The following is a 16,337-nucleotide window of genomic DNA, read 5'->3' as shown; positions in this document are numbered from 1 at the left end:
TACAAAATTATGAGGGGTATAGTTAGGGTAAATGCAAGCAGGCTTTTTCCACCGAGGTTGGGTGAGTCTAGAGTTAGAGGTCATAGGTTATGGGTGAAAGGTGAAATGTTTAAGGGGAACCTGAGTGGGACCTTCTTCACTCAGAGGGTGGATTGAGCTGCCAGGGAAGGGATGGATGCGGGTAACGTTTAAGAGAAATTTGCTTAGGTACATGGATGAGAGGGTTTTGGAGTGATATGGTCCAGGTGCTGGTAGATCTTTCCAGGCAGACCAGGCTGGTGTGGAACAGATAAGACAAATGGCCTGTTTCTGTGCCGTACTGCCATATTACTCCTGTACTCAGTGCCTTGGCTGGAGACCAAATTCCTCCTGCACCACCCTCTCTGCTTATTGCCACTTTGAGAGCTGTGGATTTGTTCCCCAAGGTCCACCAATAATGCAGTGAAACCAGCAACCCAGGGAAGTGATGTGCCTGTGAACAACCAGAGATGATTAAAACATTTAATAAAAAGTACTGTGGTGTGGCCATGAGGGGTGGGTGGGGGGTTGAAACAAAGTCTGCTGAAGGTGACTGATGAAGTTGGTCCAGTGACTGAGGGTCCTTCCCTCTCTCTCCACGGGGCACTCCCTTCCTTACTCCAGAAGAGGTGCCGGTCCAGAGAATCCAGAGCCACAGCCGGATCCCCTGCCTACACCTTAGTTCTTTCAATGCATCTTTAAATTGTAGTTTCTAAAAACAGCACCCATGCCCTTCCAGTCAGAGAGCCCTATTTGGGGAGGGTTCAGGGTTCAGGGTTCAGGGTTCAGGGTTTGACAAAGTGCTTAGGTGGTTTTGTGACTGTAAAAGTCCCTCAGGTTCTTCAACTCCTCAATTAGAATCTGGTTCTGGTTCTCAAGCACTGCCACGTGGTTTTCCAAGCACTTCACATATTCCTTCTTCTTCCTGCGGCACTCTCTTGCAGCCTCCCTGAAACCAGAGGCACCAGTCAGACAGAGCTCACACACCTTCCCTGGATCGGAGACACCAACTTCAAAAAGGGGCAGAATATCAGGAGATACAAGGGGTCCCGGAGGGACTTAGGATGTGCCTGTATTGACGGGGGAATCCCAGGGGGATGCAGGGAGTGTGTCAGTAGTTACAGGGGATCATGGAGTGTATGCTGGTGTTTACAGGGGGTCCCAGAGAGTATGTCGGTGTTGACAAGGGACCCTGTTTCCCGCTCCCTGTAAACCCACAAAGGACCTCTTTTCCCATTCCCATTAAACACATAGAGAATGCAGGGTACAGCCATCCCGGAGGCTGCTCACCTGTTTTTCATCAGCCGGATCTCCCGCTTCAGCGTGGCATCGTCAGTCTTGATGGCCTGTGGTTGGAGGGTGATGGGCGAAGTCATCATCACCGACTGTGGCAAGGAGTTGGTGGTTGCGGTGGCCTGGATCTGGTAGGCCTGGACGTCCCCCAAGGGAGCTGGCAGATGAGAGAGAATGAGGTGGGGAAGGGAACGGGTCAGGCCTCAGGCCAGGAGTGTAGCGCCACCCTCTGCACCACCCCTCCCACGGCACAGGCAACCACCCCGATGCAACTCACAGAAGGCAGTGAGGTAATCAGGGAAGTGTGCACTCTCACGCACACAGACACAAGTGCATAGACACACTCACAGACACGTTCTCTCACTCATGCACACTCGTTTACACACACACACGAACACTCTCTTGCATGCTCATACTGTCAAATGTGAACGTGCACACACAAATACCCACAGCTTGAGTAATTACTCACTTTGCACTACAACTTGGTTGCTGGGGACCAGGATCTGCTGCCCATCTGTTGTCTGTGTGTATTGTAAAATGGCAGTCCCTGGCTGCGCACCACTGGCGTTGGGCACTGCGAGTGCCTGCAGACCATGGACACCTTCATCCCTCATATTGGCCAGCTGGATGGTGCCACTTGGAGTGAGGGTAACTGTGTAGGCAGAGAAGAGAGATCACCACTTCGTACATCTCAGAGTCATCAGACTAATCCTATTGCCTGACTCTCAAATCACAGTATCGCAGCAGACCCCAAACTAATCCCACTGCCCCGCTCTCTCCCCACAACCCTGTGTCAGTACAAACTAATCGCTCTGTCCTGTCAGTCCCCAAACTAATCCCACTGGTCCACTCTCCCCACAGCCCTGTATCAGTCCCCAAACTAATCCCACTGCCCCGCTCTCTCCCCACAACCCTGTGTCAGTACAAACTAATAGCTCTGTCCTGTCAGTCCCCAAACTAATCCCACTGGTCCACTCTCCCCACAGCCCTGTATCAGTCCCCAAACTAATCCCACTGTCCCATGTCAGTCCCCAAACGCATCTCACTGCCCCGCTCTCTCAGTACAACCCTGTGTCAGTCCCCAAACTAATCCTTGTACCCTGCTCTCTCCCCACGGCCGTGTCAGTCCAAACTAATCCCACTGCCGCGCTCTCTCCCCACAGTCCCTTGTCAGTCCCCAAACTAATTGCACTGTCCCACACTCTCCACACCTCTGTCTGTCCCCAAACTAATCTCACTGTCCTGCTCTCCCACACCCGTCAGTCCCCAAACTAATCCCACTTCCCTGATCTCTCCGTACAACCCTGTGTCAATCCCCAAACTAACTCAGTGCTTCGCTTCCGCCCCACAGCCCTGGGTCAGTCCCTAAACTAATCCCACTGCCCCGCTCTCTCAGTACCACCCTGTGTCAGTCCCCAAACTAATCACGTTACCCTGCTCTCTCCCCACAGCCCTGTGTCAGTTGCCAAACTAATCTTTCCCGTGTCAGTCCCCAAACTCATCCCAGTGTCCCACGCTCTCCGCACCTCTGTCAGTCCCCAAAGTAATCCCACTGTCCTGCTCTCCCAGACTCGTCAGTCCCCAAACTAATCCCACCGGTCCACTCTCCCCAAACTAATCCCATTGCCCTGCGCTCACCCCACAGCCCTGTGTTAGTTCTCAAGCTGATCCCCCTGTCCCATATCCAGCCCCAAACTTATCCCCGCTCTGCCCACAGCCCCATGAAGATTTTGTGCCGTGGCCCTGAGTCATTACCTGGCCAGTCACCAACTTCAGTGCAGAGTTCAGTCCCCCCGTTCTCTCACCCTGAAACTCCCTGGTGCCAGCAATGGGCCAAGGTCGAGGAGGAGGGCACGCTGCAGTATGGGGCTCCCTCACTTACCGTACGGTCCAGTATTGGTTTGGTAGAAAGGTAGAGGGACCGGCAAGGTGGTGAGGGGAGTGGCTTTGGCCTCCTTGTTCCCTTTGTCATTCTCCGTGGTCGTTGCGTCTTCCGATGACAAATCATCCAGCAACTTCCTTCAGATGGAAGGGGAGCAGGTGAGGCAGTTTTGTCTGAGGGCGAGGTGGGTTCCCCAGACACCCCATCACCTCTGATACAGAGACTCCCTCACCCCACCCAGGGACTCCTTCCCTCCCTCCACCTTTCTGCTAACTCGCCACACTCCCTCCCCTCCCTCCAAGAACAGGTAACCCTTTTCCTTCCTCCCCCACCCTGCCCAGAAGACAAGCTCTCTCCTCCAGGCCCAAATGTAGACTTCCCTTCCCCTTCCCTCCCCCACAGGACAGACCCGCACTCCCACCCCTCGGACAGCCTCCCCCTCATCTCTCAGCCGCAATCCCGACCTCCACTTGTACCTGTACGATGAGCAACTGGGGAGTAACTCATGGGACTTCTGCGAAGAGGACACTTCATTCAATGGTTCCTGGAAATACTCACTTTCCGACTGCACCGGCTCCTTTTGGGAGGAAGAAGTGTTGACAGATGCATACGCACACCTGGTGCCCCGAGTCTCCCCAAACTGGCTGCCTCTCCCGAACCCTCCCTGGCTTCTGTGCTATGGTGTATAGCTGCAGTTGCCTGGTACACGCGCATTGATACTATCATATACAAAAGACATACTGACTTTGGTGATGGTTCAGGGATGGTGATTCCAGGGATGAGGTGGTTAGCTTATGAGGAGAGACTGAATCCCCTGGGAGTACATTCTCTGGAATTCAGAAATATAAAATTATGTGAGGTGTAGACTACAGGCAGGTAAATTGCTTCAACTGGTCAGTGAGACTAGAACTAGGGGACATAGTCTTGTAGTCTTGACATACAGGGGAATCGATTTACGATGGAGAAGAGGAGGAACTGCATTTCCCAGAGAATAGTGAATCCCTGGAATTATTTACCTAGGGAAGCCGTAGAGGCTACATCAATAGAATAAGAATCAGGTTTAATATCACTGGCATACGTTGTAACATTTGTTGTTTATAATATATTTAAAACACAGTTGGATAGATGTTTGCATAACAAGGGAATTAAGGATTATTTATTTAGTGATACAGCGTGGAGTAGCCACAGTGCCACAGCAACCCCCAAAAGAGCCAATCAACTCTAATGTAACCACAGGACAATTTACAATGACCAATTAACTTACCCAGTCAGTCTTTGGGCTGCTGGAGGAAACCGGAGCACCCAGAGGAAACCCACACATTTCGTGGGGAGGGCGTAAAAAAACTCCTTACAGAATGATGCTGGAATTGAACTCTGAACTCCGTAGCACACTCTGAGCTCCCACCTCATACCTTCACCATATTAACCAAGTACATGTTGCTGAGAAGCAGTGTATTTGCCCATGGCTTCAAAACACTCTTCAAATGAAAATAGAGAGAAAAAAAATCACATCCTCTTCTCCTTACCACCATTGGAAAGGAGGCATAGGAGCCTGAAGGAACACTCAACACTGATGGAACAGTTTCTTCTTGCCATCAGGTTTCTGAATGGCCCACAAACCCATGAACACTGTTTAATTATTTCATTTTTCTGCCCTATTTACAGTATATTATAATTTATGGTAATCTTAGGTCTTGGCACAGTCTTGCTGCTAAAACAACAAACTTCACAACATACAAGTTATTGATAATAAAGCCAATTCTAATTGTTTCCATAGTCAGGGAAAGATACAGCTGGGAAACAAACTCTTTGGCCCGCACAGTCAATACCAACCCTCAATGACACATTTACCCTGATCTTATCCCATTGCCTCACATGGTCATCCCACACCCACAAGTTCCTAACCCTCACCCATTTACTGGAGGCTGAATAACCCACTGATTCCAGATAGGATGTGGGAAGAAATCAGAACAGCTGGGGGGAATCCATGGGGTAACTTATGGATTTACAGTATTAAGTTCAAGAGTTGGGACATTAAGTTGCAGTTGCAGGAGTCATTGGTGAGGCTGCACTGGGAGTACTGTGTACAATTTTCGTCACCATGTTATAGAAAAGACGTGGTTAAACTGGAAAGATAAACAAGGATGTTGCCTAAATGTGAACTAGAGTGTCTGACTTATTTGGAAAGATTGGCCAGGCTATGTCTTTACTGGAGAATGAGGGAGCAACCTAATAGAAGTGTTTAAAATTATGAGAGGCATGGATACAACGAACATTATCAATCTTTTCGCCAAGGTAGGGGAGTCCAAAACTAGAGGCAGAGGATAAGACTTGGAGGGACATTGACCAATCATGAGAAATTGGAACTAGCTGGGTGGGCACCATGGCCAGCATGGGCTGAAGGGCCTGTCTCCACACTGTATTGCTCTGATATCCCCTGCCGCAGTACCCTACAGCTTTGTAACAGTTCACTTACGTGCTGTCAGAAAGACAAAATGTTATTTCTATCCCTGTCTAGTAATGCCGGTGCTAATGTACTTTTAAATCAACTTAATAATCTACGGATTTCACGATTGCCCGAAGGACTTGGCGGACTGAGTAGGTATGTCACTTTTAAGCGGATGAAAATTCATCACCATGGCTGGAAAAGAGGGTGAGGGGGGGAAGACTCCTAACCAGGCTGAAATGCAGGACCACAGCAGATGGCATCTCATTGGTTCTTCACTCAAGCCTGGAACATCTGGACAGCAAAGATGCATACATCAGGATGCTCTCTATTGACTACAGCTCGGCATTCAATACTATCAACCCTTCAAAACTTATCAATACACTCCAAGACCTTGGTTACAATACCTCTTTGTGCAACTGGATCCTCGATTTCCTCACTTGCAGATCCCAGTCAGTTCAGATTGGCAACAACATCTCCACAATCTCCATCAGCACAGATGCACCACCAGGACCTGTGCTCAGCCCCCTGCTCTACTTGCTCGACACTTATGACTGTGGGGCTAACCCTCCAATGCCATATTTAATTTTGTTGACAACACCACTGGTGTTGGCCGAATCAAAGGTGGTGACAAATCAATCAGCATATAGGAAAGAGAGATTGAAAATCTGGCTGAGTGGTGCCATAACAACAACCTCTTGCTCAATATCAGCAAGACCAAGGAGCTGACTATTTACTTCAGGAGGAGAAACTAGAGGTCCATGAGCCAGTCCTCATCAGAGGATTAGAGGAGGAGAGGGTTAGCAACTTTAAATTCCCAGGTGTTATTATTATTTTGGAGGACCTGTCTTAGACCCAGCACTTAGATGCAATTACAAAGAAAGCACGGCATTGTCTCTACTTCTTTCAGAGTTTGCAGAGATGCAGCATAACATCTAAAACTTTGACAAACTTCTATAGATGTGTGGTGGAGAATATACTGACTGGCTGCATGGTATGGAAATACCAATGCTCTTAAACAAAAAATCCTACAAAAAGTAGTGGATATGGCCCAGTCCGTTGCAGGTAAAACCCTCCCCAACATTGAGAACATCTATGTGAAACACTGTTGCAGGAAAGCAGCATCCAACATCAGGGACACCCTTCACCCTGGTCATGCTCTCTTCTCACTGCAGCAGTCGAGAAAGCGGCACAGGAGCCTCAGGATTTGCATCACCAGGTTTAGGAACAGTTGCTGCCCTTCGGCTATCTATGAATCTCTTAAATGTCCCTAATGTATCTGCCTCCACCACCATGCCTAGAAGCTCATTCCACCACCTCTGCCATTCCCGCTATACATCCAGACATCCCACCTCTCCCAGAAGGGAGTCTCCTGCATATGAATAGTGGCTCCCTGATGCCCGCAAATTATATACAATATCACGGAAATCAATTTTTTTGAGAGCGAGTGAGCGAGAGAAAGCAAGCGAGAGCACGAGAGCGACCACGAGACAGCGCGCACGTGAGAGAGCGCCAGAGAGAAAGCGCGCGAGAGAGCGCGAGAGCACCATGGCAGTGTTCAAAAAAAAACGTACGTCAGCCCAGACTACACCAGTGTACCCCTGCTTAATAGGGATCAAAATAATGACAGTGTTGCTCACTGCACTGTTTGCAACAGTGACTTTTCTATTGCCCATGGTGGGTTAAGACTGCAAAAGACATGTTGAGGTGAGTTTAACAGGTGTCATTCGTTCATTAGCATAGCTAACATTATTTAAACTAGCTGGCTGGCTGCTAAGGAGCTACTCTGTTGCGGACATCCCACCTCTCCTGCAAGTCTCCCGCAAATTGATGGTGTTACCTCCCTGAAATGAGTTTTTGCAGGGTGGGATGTCTGTACATCCATCCACTAGACATCCTCCAATCACCTCAAAATTATGCCCCCTTGTATTAGCCATTTCCGCCCTGGGGGAAAAAATCTCCGTCCATTTTATCTATGCATCTTATCATCTTATACACCTCTATCAATTCATCTCTCATCCTCCTTCGCTCAAGGAGAAAAGTCCTACCTCGCTCAATCTTTTCTCATAAGACATGCTCTCTAGTCCAGGCAGCATCCTGGTAAATCTCCTCTGCACCCTCTCAAAAGCTTCCACATGAAGACAATACTCCAAGTGTGGTCTAACCAGGGTTTTATAGAGTTGCAGCATTACCTCACAGCTCTCGAACTCAATTCCCCAGCTAATGAAGCCCAACACATCCTGTCAACTTGAATGGCAAATTTGGGGGATTTATAGGTGTAGATACCCAGCGGATCCCCTTGTACCTCCACACTATTAGGACTCCTGCCATTAACCATGTACTCTGCCTGCAAGTTCCGCATCTACCTTGAAGTCTTACAGTAAGGAAACAGGCCGTTCGACCCACTGAGTCCATGCTGACCCTCTTGATCCTGTCCTGCAGCACTCGCTTTACACCCTCTGCTATCCTGATGATCCAGGGGCTGATTCCTGTACTTCCTCAATACTGAGAGAGTCTCTGCCCCAAACCACCCCCTCCAAATCTCAGCTCCCTCTTGGAGAAAACATTCTCCCTCAGACCGTCTCTCAAACCCACAACTCCAGGTTGCAGACCAGAACAGCCCACACTCATTCATCCAGGAAGAGGTTCTTCCCCTTCACCAACAAATTCCTGAACAGTCCATGAACTCTACTTTGTTATTCTTCTTTTGCAGTATTTATTTATTGTAACTTTTTAAAAACATATTGTTGCCACAAAACAACAAATTTCACAACATGTCTGTGATATCGATTCTGATTCTGATGTCTCAAAGTGCAATCAGCTCTGTTGTCTCAAGGCTCAAAGGGGCTGGGTCCAATACTCACCTCCGACAACTCTGTGGGTCCTCCCCAACACCACTCTGTTTCTTCAAGACATGCAGGTCAGATTGGGGGCTGCCACCACACCTCAGCAAAGGCCAGTCAGAAAGGGGATGGGAGTCGGAGCGCAAGTGAGACACAAGAATACTCTTGGAGTGAATGTGGTGCGGCGAGATGAGGGGCAGGTGGGTGGTTTAGTTGGGATCATGGAGTGGGTCGTGCTAGGCTTGGGAATGCCTCGAGCTGACGGCAGATGAGAGATGTGAGGGAGGAAGGTGCAAGGGAGAGAGGTGCAGTGGGAAGCGGGAGTTCGGAGTAAGGGTGGGGACTGGTAGTGTACCTTCTGGGTTGGCTCTATGTCCTGCTGCTGGATGGTGGTGGGGTTGGATGTCCCCGTCTCCACACTGCTAGGTCCATCGCGCTGCACCTCTTCCATCACTAGCTACCTGCAATGGGATGGAGCGGGGTAGGGGAGAGGAGGAGTGACATCACATTAGCTGGACACACAGAGGTTGGCTGGTGCACTCACTGCTCCCTCCCCTCCACCTACTCCCTTCACCACACGCAGCCCCCGCTAGTGTGGAGACAAGCCACTGGACCCCGCCCTCTGAACCCTGTCTCCAGCCACTCCCTGTCCTCCCAGTGCACGTCCCCCAACTCTGCACTCTAGCATCAATCAAGGCACTGACACTATGGTCCAGACCCCAGCTCCCTCTACGGGATCCTGACCACAGGGGGAGGGGGAGTGACCATGACTGTGTGATGAAACTCCTGCCCCTGGTTCTGGGGAAGGGGGGGAATATGCCTGCAGTGGAGAAAAACTCCCAGCCAGCTGTAGGCAGCTTTGTGCAGAGTTGCTGGCTGTGGAAGTAAGGCTAGATGGCTGCCCCCGGGTGCGAAGAGTGTGGATATCTGCATTCCCCTTCCTTGGCTGCTAGCCCAGGGGAGGCCACACCTCTGCAGGCCGAGCAGGAAACCTAGACCTAGAACAAGCCAAGCAGCTGCTCAGAGTGATTATCAGTAAACCAATTGTTTGGAATCAAATAAACTTGCCTGGTGTCTCAGGGTGGGTGTGCCTACACCAGCACCACTCCAGCCCCTGGCATTCCTCTCTGCTACCTGTCCCACACCCTTCCAGCAGCACTCCAGCCTCACCATTTCCAACAACATTCTCAGGCACACTACCATAAAATTTTGCAAAGTTCTGTAGGTGGAAGAGGCAAAGGGCTGAAGAAGAAATCTGACAGGAGAGGAGAGTGGATCATAGAGTAACCTGCTGCTCCTCTAGCAATTTGTGTATTGTTACAGATTTCCAGCATTTGTAGAAACTCTTGTGCGAGGATCCTGGAAACCACTTTTATACTGTCTCCAAAGCCACCATTCCACTCAGGTAATGGGGGGAACAGAACTGCCATTTCTCTGCTCACATCTACAATGATCCACAAGGTTTTTACGCAGAGTAGTGAGTGCGTGGAATGGTGTTGGAGGTGGATACGATAGGGTCTTTTAAGAGACTTTTGGATAGGTATATGGAGCTTAGAAAAATAGAGGGCTATGGGTAGCCTAGTAATATCTAAGGTAGGGACATGTATGGCACAACTTTGTGGGTATCAAAGGGCCTGTATTGTGCTGTAGGTTTTCTATGATTGTATGTGTCTTAACTTGTTGAAGTAGTGAAATCGTACCAGTGTAGTATCTGCACCAGTGGCAGAATTATCAAGGCAGAGAAGGGGATGGACTGGTGGCTCAGAAAAATGGGAACAGCATGGACATTGTGGACCAAACAGCCTGTTTCTGTAAAAAAACGAGGGGCGTGGTGGGGCTGAGGCAGGTGGTGTTGGCCACAGCTAAACTGAGTGGTATACACACATCTGAAATCCAAACCTGCTTCTGGCCCACATCCACCACATTTACCTCTCCACTGTCTACAGGTCAGGAGTGTGTGTGTGGGGGGGGGAGAGGATTTTCAGGTGTGAAGAAAGGTGCCATGGTTTCAGAGGGAATCTTGTGGGAAGAGTGGAAGTGGCTCAAGAGAGAGAAGAGGAAAGGGGCTCAGACTGGTGCTAAGCTTGCGAGAATAAGATCGAAGGATTTAAATTAAGGGTCAGGGATCAGAAAAGAGTCAGAGATCAGAAGGGGAGCATATACATGGATCAGGTTAGGGATGGTGGGGTGGTGCTTGTTGGGCTTGTCAGATGGGAATTGGGCTGAAGGCAAGGATGCCAGATGTTAAGTGTCAGGAAGGGTAAGAGGATGGGAGGATCATATAGGGCATGGAGGGAGCTGGAAGGCAGGTCAGAGGTCAGGGAAGAAGGGGGTTGGATCAAAGGTTGGGGAAGGGGTGAATGAGAGGTCAGGGAGAGAGGAATTGGATCAAAAGTCAGGGAAGGGGCGAATCAGAAGTCAGGGAGAGAGGGGTGAGGGATTGGGGCAGTCAATCTTGGGCCAAAAGGTAGAAGGGAGCAAATAAAACGGTGGGGAGTGGGTTGAGGGTCAGAAGGGAGACCTTTGGCAGGTGGGAAGAGGGGGAGAGAATATTCAGTCTATCTTTCACCCACCTTGGAAAACCTCACCAATAACTCCTGCTCTCCATCTAAGCTCCTCGCTCACGACAAATCCCCTAGTCTTTCCTCCCACTCAAACCCTAATTCTTAGCTCCCTTCAAACTGCTCTCACCCTCGCACAGTGCTACGGTGAGTAAATCAAGGCGGACCGGACGAAACTGCAGCAGGGCGAGACGGTAATTCAAAAATTAGAACTCCAACCGTCGCCAACGTCTGCCTTAGAGCCCCCAGCAATCGAACCCTACCCCTCTGCTCACGCGCCACCGTCCTCCCCACGTGACCTCCGATCCCCAAACCGAGACGGCATTGCCTCCCGGAGCGTCGGATGTTATAGCTGACCACGGGCTATGACCGGGGTCGCCGCTACTTGCCATTGCCACCAAGAGGGAGCCGGCTGACTATTGGCCAATAACGGGGAAGTGTGGTTCCCCGAGTAGTCGCGATTTGGGGTCGACGTCGACATGTTTTTGGATGCGATGCGAGGCAAATCGTGCTTTTCTATTGACTGTTATCCTAGGCCCTCTGTATTGACCGAGAGCACAGATTAGTGTAAGGGAAGCGCCCCTCCAATAGCCATCGAAGATGAAACTAGGGTAATTGGTGCTAGTTAGTAAGTGGTGAAGCGATCGAAGTAACGGGACGGGGTATGGTACTGTGTGAAAGGAGGAAGGGGAACGGCCAATTGAGGAGTGTAGTGGTTTATAATCCAGTGATGAAGGTAATGGACATGACTTAAAAGAAGGAAGATTTAAAGGTATTTCTGACTTTTGAATGTGGACCAGTTTCTCATATACATCTGAGTAGGTTAAGAATTTATTGTTGAAGTATTTGTATGGCACCACAGACGACCATGAGATTCATTTTCTTGTGGGCGAACTCGATAAATCTATACAATAATAACCATAACAGAAGCAATCAAAGGCCATCCAGCTGTACAGAGTGCAGAAGGCAACAAATTGCGCACATACAAAAAGAAATAATAATAAATAATAAATATCGAGAACATGAGATGAAAATGTCCTTCAGAGTGAGTCCTTTGTTTGTGGGAACATTTCAATGATGGGGCGAGTGAAGTTATCTCCTTTGGTTCAACAGCCTGACAGTTGAGGGGTAACAATTGTTCCTGAACCTGGTGGTGGGGGTCCTGAGGCTCCTGTACCTTCTTCCTAATGGCAGCAGCGAGAAGGGAACATATCCCTGATGATGGGTGCCACTTTCCAGTGACAATGCTCAGTATAGATGTGCTCAATGATGGAAAGGGCTTTACCCATCACAGACTGGGTCATATCCACTACTTTTTGTAGGATTTTCCATTCAAGCACATTGGCATTCCCATACCAGGCTATGATGCAGCCAGTCAATATACTCTCCAATACACATGTACAGAAGTTTGTCAAAGTTTTAGATGTCATGCCGGATCTTTGCAAACTCCAAAAGCAGTAAAGATGCTGCCGTACTTTCTTTGCATGGCATTAGAGCTGTACTTAGCCACACAGTCATAAATGTAAAGCAAGACCTATTGCTTTGGTGGGCAAATTTTGACTGTCGAAGTGGGCATAGAAGGCATTGGGCTCATCTGGACGCGAAGCCCTGCTGTCTCCTCTGTCGCTTGATTTAACTTTATGAGAGGTGATGGTATTCAAGCCCTGCCACAACTGTCAAGCATCCTTCGTTGATTCAAGTTTGATTTGGAATTGCCACTTCGCCCATGAGATGGCTTTCCAGAGGTCGTACCTGGATCTCTTGTAACTTTCTCGGTCGACAGACCTGAATGCCATTGATCTGGCTCTCATGATTCATCCAGGGTTTCTGATTGAGGGAGAGTCTGAATGATTTGTGGGGACACACTCGTCTACAGCTGTTTTAATAAAGTCCATTACCACCATGGTGTATTCATTCACATCCACACTCGAGTCCTTAAACATGGCCCACTCAACTGACTCGAAGCACTCCCTTAGCCGCTCCTCTATCTCCTGCAACCATCTCTTTATGGTCCTGCTCTCTGGAGCTTAGTTCTTTTGCCTCTTCTGAATCAGCTGTTCAGTCCATTTCTGTAAACTGAGAAGCCTTTGGGCCCGATCGCTGTATCTGCCATGGTGTGAGAAAGCCGTGTTTTATTCAAACATAGAATTCAACAGTCTCTCATTTCTCTCTGATACAGCAATCTTGCCCTCAGGTCCTCAATTTTGTTCTCCAGTGACTGCATATTTGTAAGCAAGATGCTGGATAGAGGGGTCCTCATCCTCTGCATTTTAGCCCCTCCCCCCCCCGTTTCTGGCCATGGTGATGAATTTTCGTCCGCTTAAAAGTTCATAGTCATAGTCATACTTTATTGATCCCAGGGGGAAATTGGTCAAGGGTTTGTATACCTACTCAGTCTGCCAAGTCCTTCAGGCAATCGTGAAATCTGTAGATTATTAAGTTGATTTAAAAATACATTGCTCAGAGGGAAATTACATGCTGCAGATTGAAGTGAGTAATTTGAAAGAGGTATATTTAAAATATTTAGATCTATTGTCTGCAGCCCATATTGAATGATAGTGGCTTTGGTAAGTAATAAAAGTACAAAGTAAATTTATTATCTAAGTACATAAGCATCGCTGTATACAACCTGAGATTCATTTTCTTGCGGGCATTCACAGGAAATCCAATAACCAATCAAAGAAAGACCACACCAACAGGGCAGACAACCAGTGTGCAAAAAGCAACAAACAGTGGCAATACAAAAAGAAAGGAAAAAGAAATAATAAATAAATAAGCAATAAATAAAGAGAACATGAGCTGAAGAGTCTTTGAAAGTGAGATCACAGGTTGTGGGAACATTTCAGTGATGGGGCAATCCCCTCTGGTTGCAGATCCTGATGGTTGAGGAGTAATAACTGCTCCTGAACCTGGTGGTGTGACTCCTGAGGCTCCTGTACCTTCTCCCTGATGGCGGCTGTGAGAAGAGAGCATGTGCTTCATGCTGATGTGCTCAGTGGTAGGGAGGGCTTTACCTGTGTTGGACTGAGCCATATACACTACTTTTTGTAGGATTTTCCATTCAAGGGCATTGACGTTCCCCATACCAGGCTGTGATGCAGCCAGTCAATGTACTCTCCACCACAAACCTACAGAGGTTTGTCTAAGTTTTAGATATCATGCCAGATCTTCACAAACTCCTAAGGAAATGGAGACGCTGGCATGCTTTCTTTGTAATTGCACTTAAGTGCTGGGCCCAGAACAGATCCTCTGAAAATAACATCAATTAATTTAAAGTTACTGATCCTCTGCACCTCTGATCCCTTAATGAGGACTGGCTCATGGACTTTCAGTTTCTCCTCCTGAAGTAAATAATCAGCTCCTTGGTCTTGCTGACATTGAGCAAGAGGTTGTTGTTATGGCACCACTCAGCCAGATTTTCAATCTCTCTTTCCTATATGCTGATTGAATTGTCACCACCTTTGATTCTGGCTGTGACAGTGGTGTAATCAGCAAACTTAAGTATGGCATTAGAGCTGTGGTTAGTCACACAGTCGTCAGTGTAAAGCGAGTAGATCAGGGGGCTAAGCACAGTCTTGTGGTGCACCTGTGCTGATGGAGATCGTGGAGGAGATGTTGTTGCCAATCAAAGCTGACTGGGGTCTGCAAGTGAAGAAACCGAGGATCCAATTGCTCAAGAAGGCATTGAGGTCAAGGTCTTGAAACTTAGTGATTAGTTTTGAGGGAACGATGGTGTTGAATGCTGAGCTGTAGTCGATAAAGAGCATCCTGATGTATGCATCTTTGCTGTCCAGAGGTTCCAGGGTTGAGTGAGGAGCCAATGAGATGGCATCTGCTGTGGTCCTGTTGCTCCGGTAGGCAAATTGGAGTAGATCCAAGTCGCTTCTCAGGCAGGAGTTGATATGTTTCATCACCACCCTCTCAAAACACTTCATCACTGTGGATGTAGGTGCTACTGGGCAATAGTCATTGAGGCTGGTCACCACGTTCCTCTTGGGCACCGGTACATATGAAGTCTGCTTGAAGCAGGTGGGTACCTCAGTCTGCAGAAGCGAGAGGTTAACAATCTCAGTGAAGACACCAGCCAGTTGATCGGAACAGCTCTTCAGTACCTTGACAGGTAACCCATCTGTGCCGGATGCTTTTCGTGGGTTCACCCTCCTGAATGATACTCTCACATCAGCCTCAGAGACTGAAATCACAGAATCATCAGGGGATATGGGAGTGTGTGATGTTCCTCCATGTTTTGACAATCAAAGCGAGTATAAAAGGCATCAAGCTCATCTGGAAGCAAAGCCCTGCTGTCTCCTATGTCACTTGATTTCAATTGAAATCACTTTGTATTCTCTGGAGTGCCCCTATAGAATCTCCATGGACCAAATTAAATATAATTTAGTCAAGGGAAAAGTTGTAGATGTGAAACATTTAAAAGGGTTTCACGGTGAAGAGCAGACAGCTTTAATTAAATTTGATGGAAAAAAAGGTGCTGGTTAGGGTTAATTTAGGTTATATGAATTTTATGTTTCAAGTGCACCCTTTGAGATGTTTCCAGTGCCAGAAGTTTGACCATGTAGCTGCTGTGAAGGGGTAAAAAGCAGTGTTGTAGATGTACTGGAGAACATGATTATGGCAATTGTGGAGAAGGGATTAGGCCAAAACATAGCAACTGTGGAGAGGAACTTAGCTCTGCTTATGCAGGGTGTCCTGTATATAAGAAAGCTGTGGAAGTGCAGCGTATTCAGGTGGAAATGTGAATTTCATGTGCAGAGGCTCTTCAGAAAGGACAGAAGAGAATGTCAATGAGATCTATTAATATCCAGAATACAGATAGATTAACGTCAGTATGTAAAGTGTATTCTATAAGTTATTAATGGTGTTTTACAAGGGGGAATAAATATTCAGACTTCAAAGAAGGGGTGTTCATGTTTTTTTTCCCCAAGTTTCCTCTTATTTTTTAACAATAGAATGCCAGATGTTTGTTAGCTAATGGTCAGGGGATTTTAGTGCTCATAGTGAGGTTGTAGTGAATTAAATGTGAAAGGATGGTGGAAGATGATATTTTGGAAGAATAGGTGGCAGTAATGCACCTTAAGTTGGTCTGCCAACTGCCAGTAAACATTACCAGAAGAATAACCTTTGACTCCCGCCCCCGCCATTGGTTGGTTAGGGTGGGATCCTGAACACTCGTTGGCAGAGCTGGACAGAGAGTAAGACTTTCATTAAGATGAGGAGCCCTAACACTTATTGGTGGTACAGAGCGGAAGGGAGAGGTGTACAGGGAAGGGGGGGGGGTG

General features: G+C 48.0%; 1 protein-coding gene across 1 annotated transcript; it reads right to left on the bottom strand.

Moving 5' to 3' along the window:
• Positions 1 to 527: 527 nt before the first annotated feature.
• LOC134340241 (cyclic AMP-dependent transcription factor ATF-1-like) lies at positions 528 to 16,282 on the bottom strand. The gene is made up of 6 exons (XM_063037242.1): positions 8,838 to 16,282; positions 3,670 to 3,770; positions 3,194 to 3,330; positions 1,781 to 1,963; positions 1,309 to 1,468; positions 528 to 967 (listed from the first exon to the last, which is right to left on the bottom strand). Exons 1-6 carry the CDS (start codon positions 8,931 to 8,933, stop codon positions 823 to 825), a joined length of 822 nt encoding a protein of 273 aa, XP_062893312.1. The 5' UTR covers positions 8,934 to 16,282; the 3' UTR covers positions 528 to 822.
• Positions 16,283 to 16,337: the final 55 nt, after the last annotated feature.

The sequence above is a fragment of the Mobula hypostoma genome, chromosome X1 (genome assembly GCF_963921235.1).
Source record: "Mobula hypostoma chromosome X1, sMobHyp1.1, whole genome shotgun sequence".
In the NCBI taxonomy this organism is placed as follows: Eukaryota; Metazoa; Chordata; class Chondrichthyes; order Myliobatiformes; family Myliobatidae; genus Mobula; species Mobula hypostoma.
The sequence above is the reverse complement of the archived record's forward strand: the minus strand, read 5'-3'. Positions and strand labels throughout refer to the sequence as shown.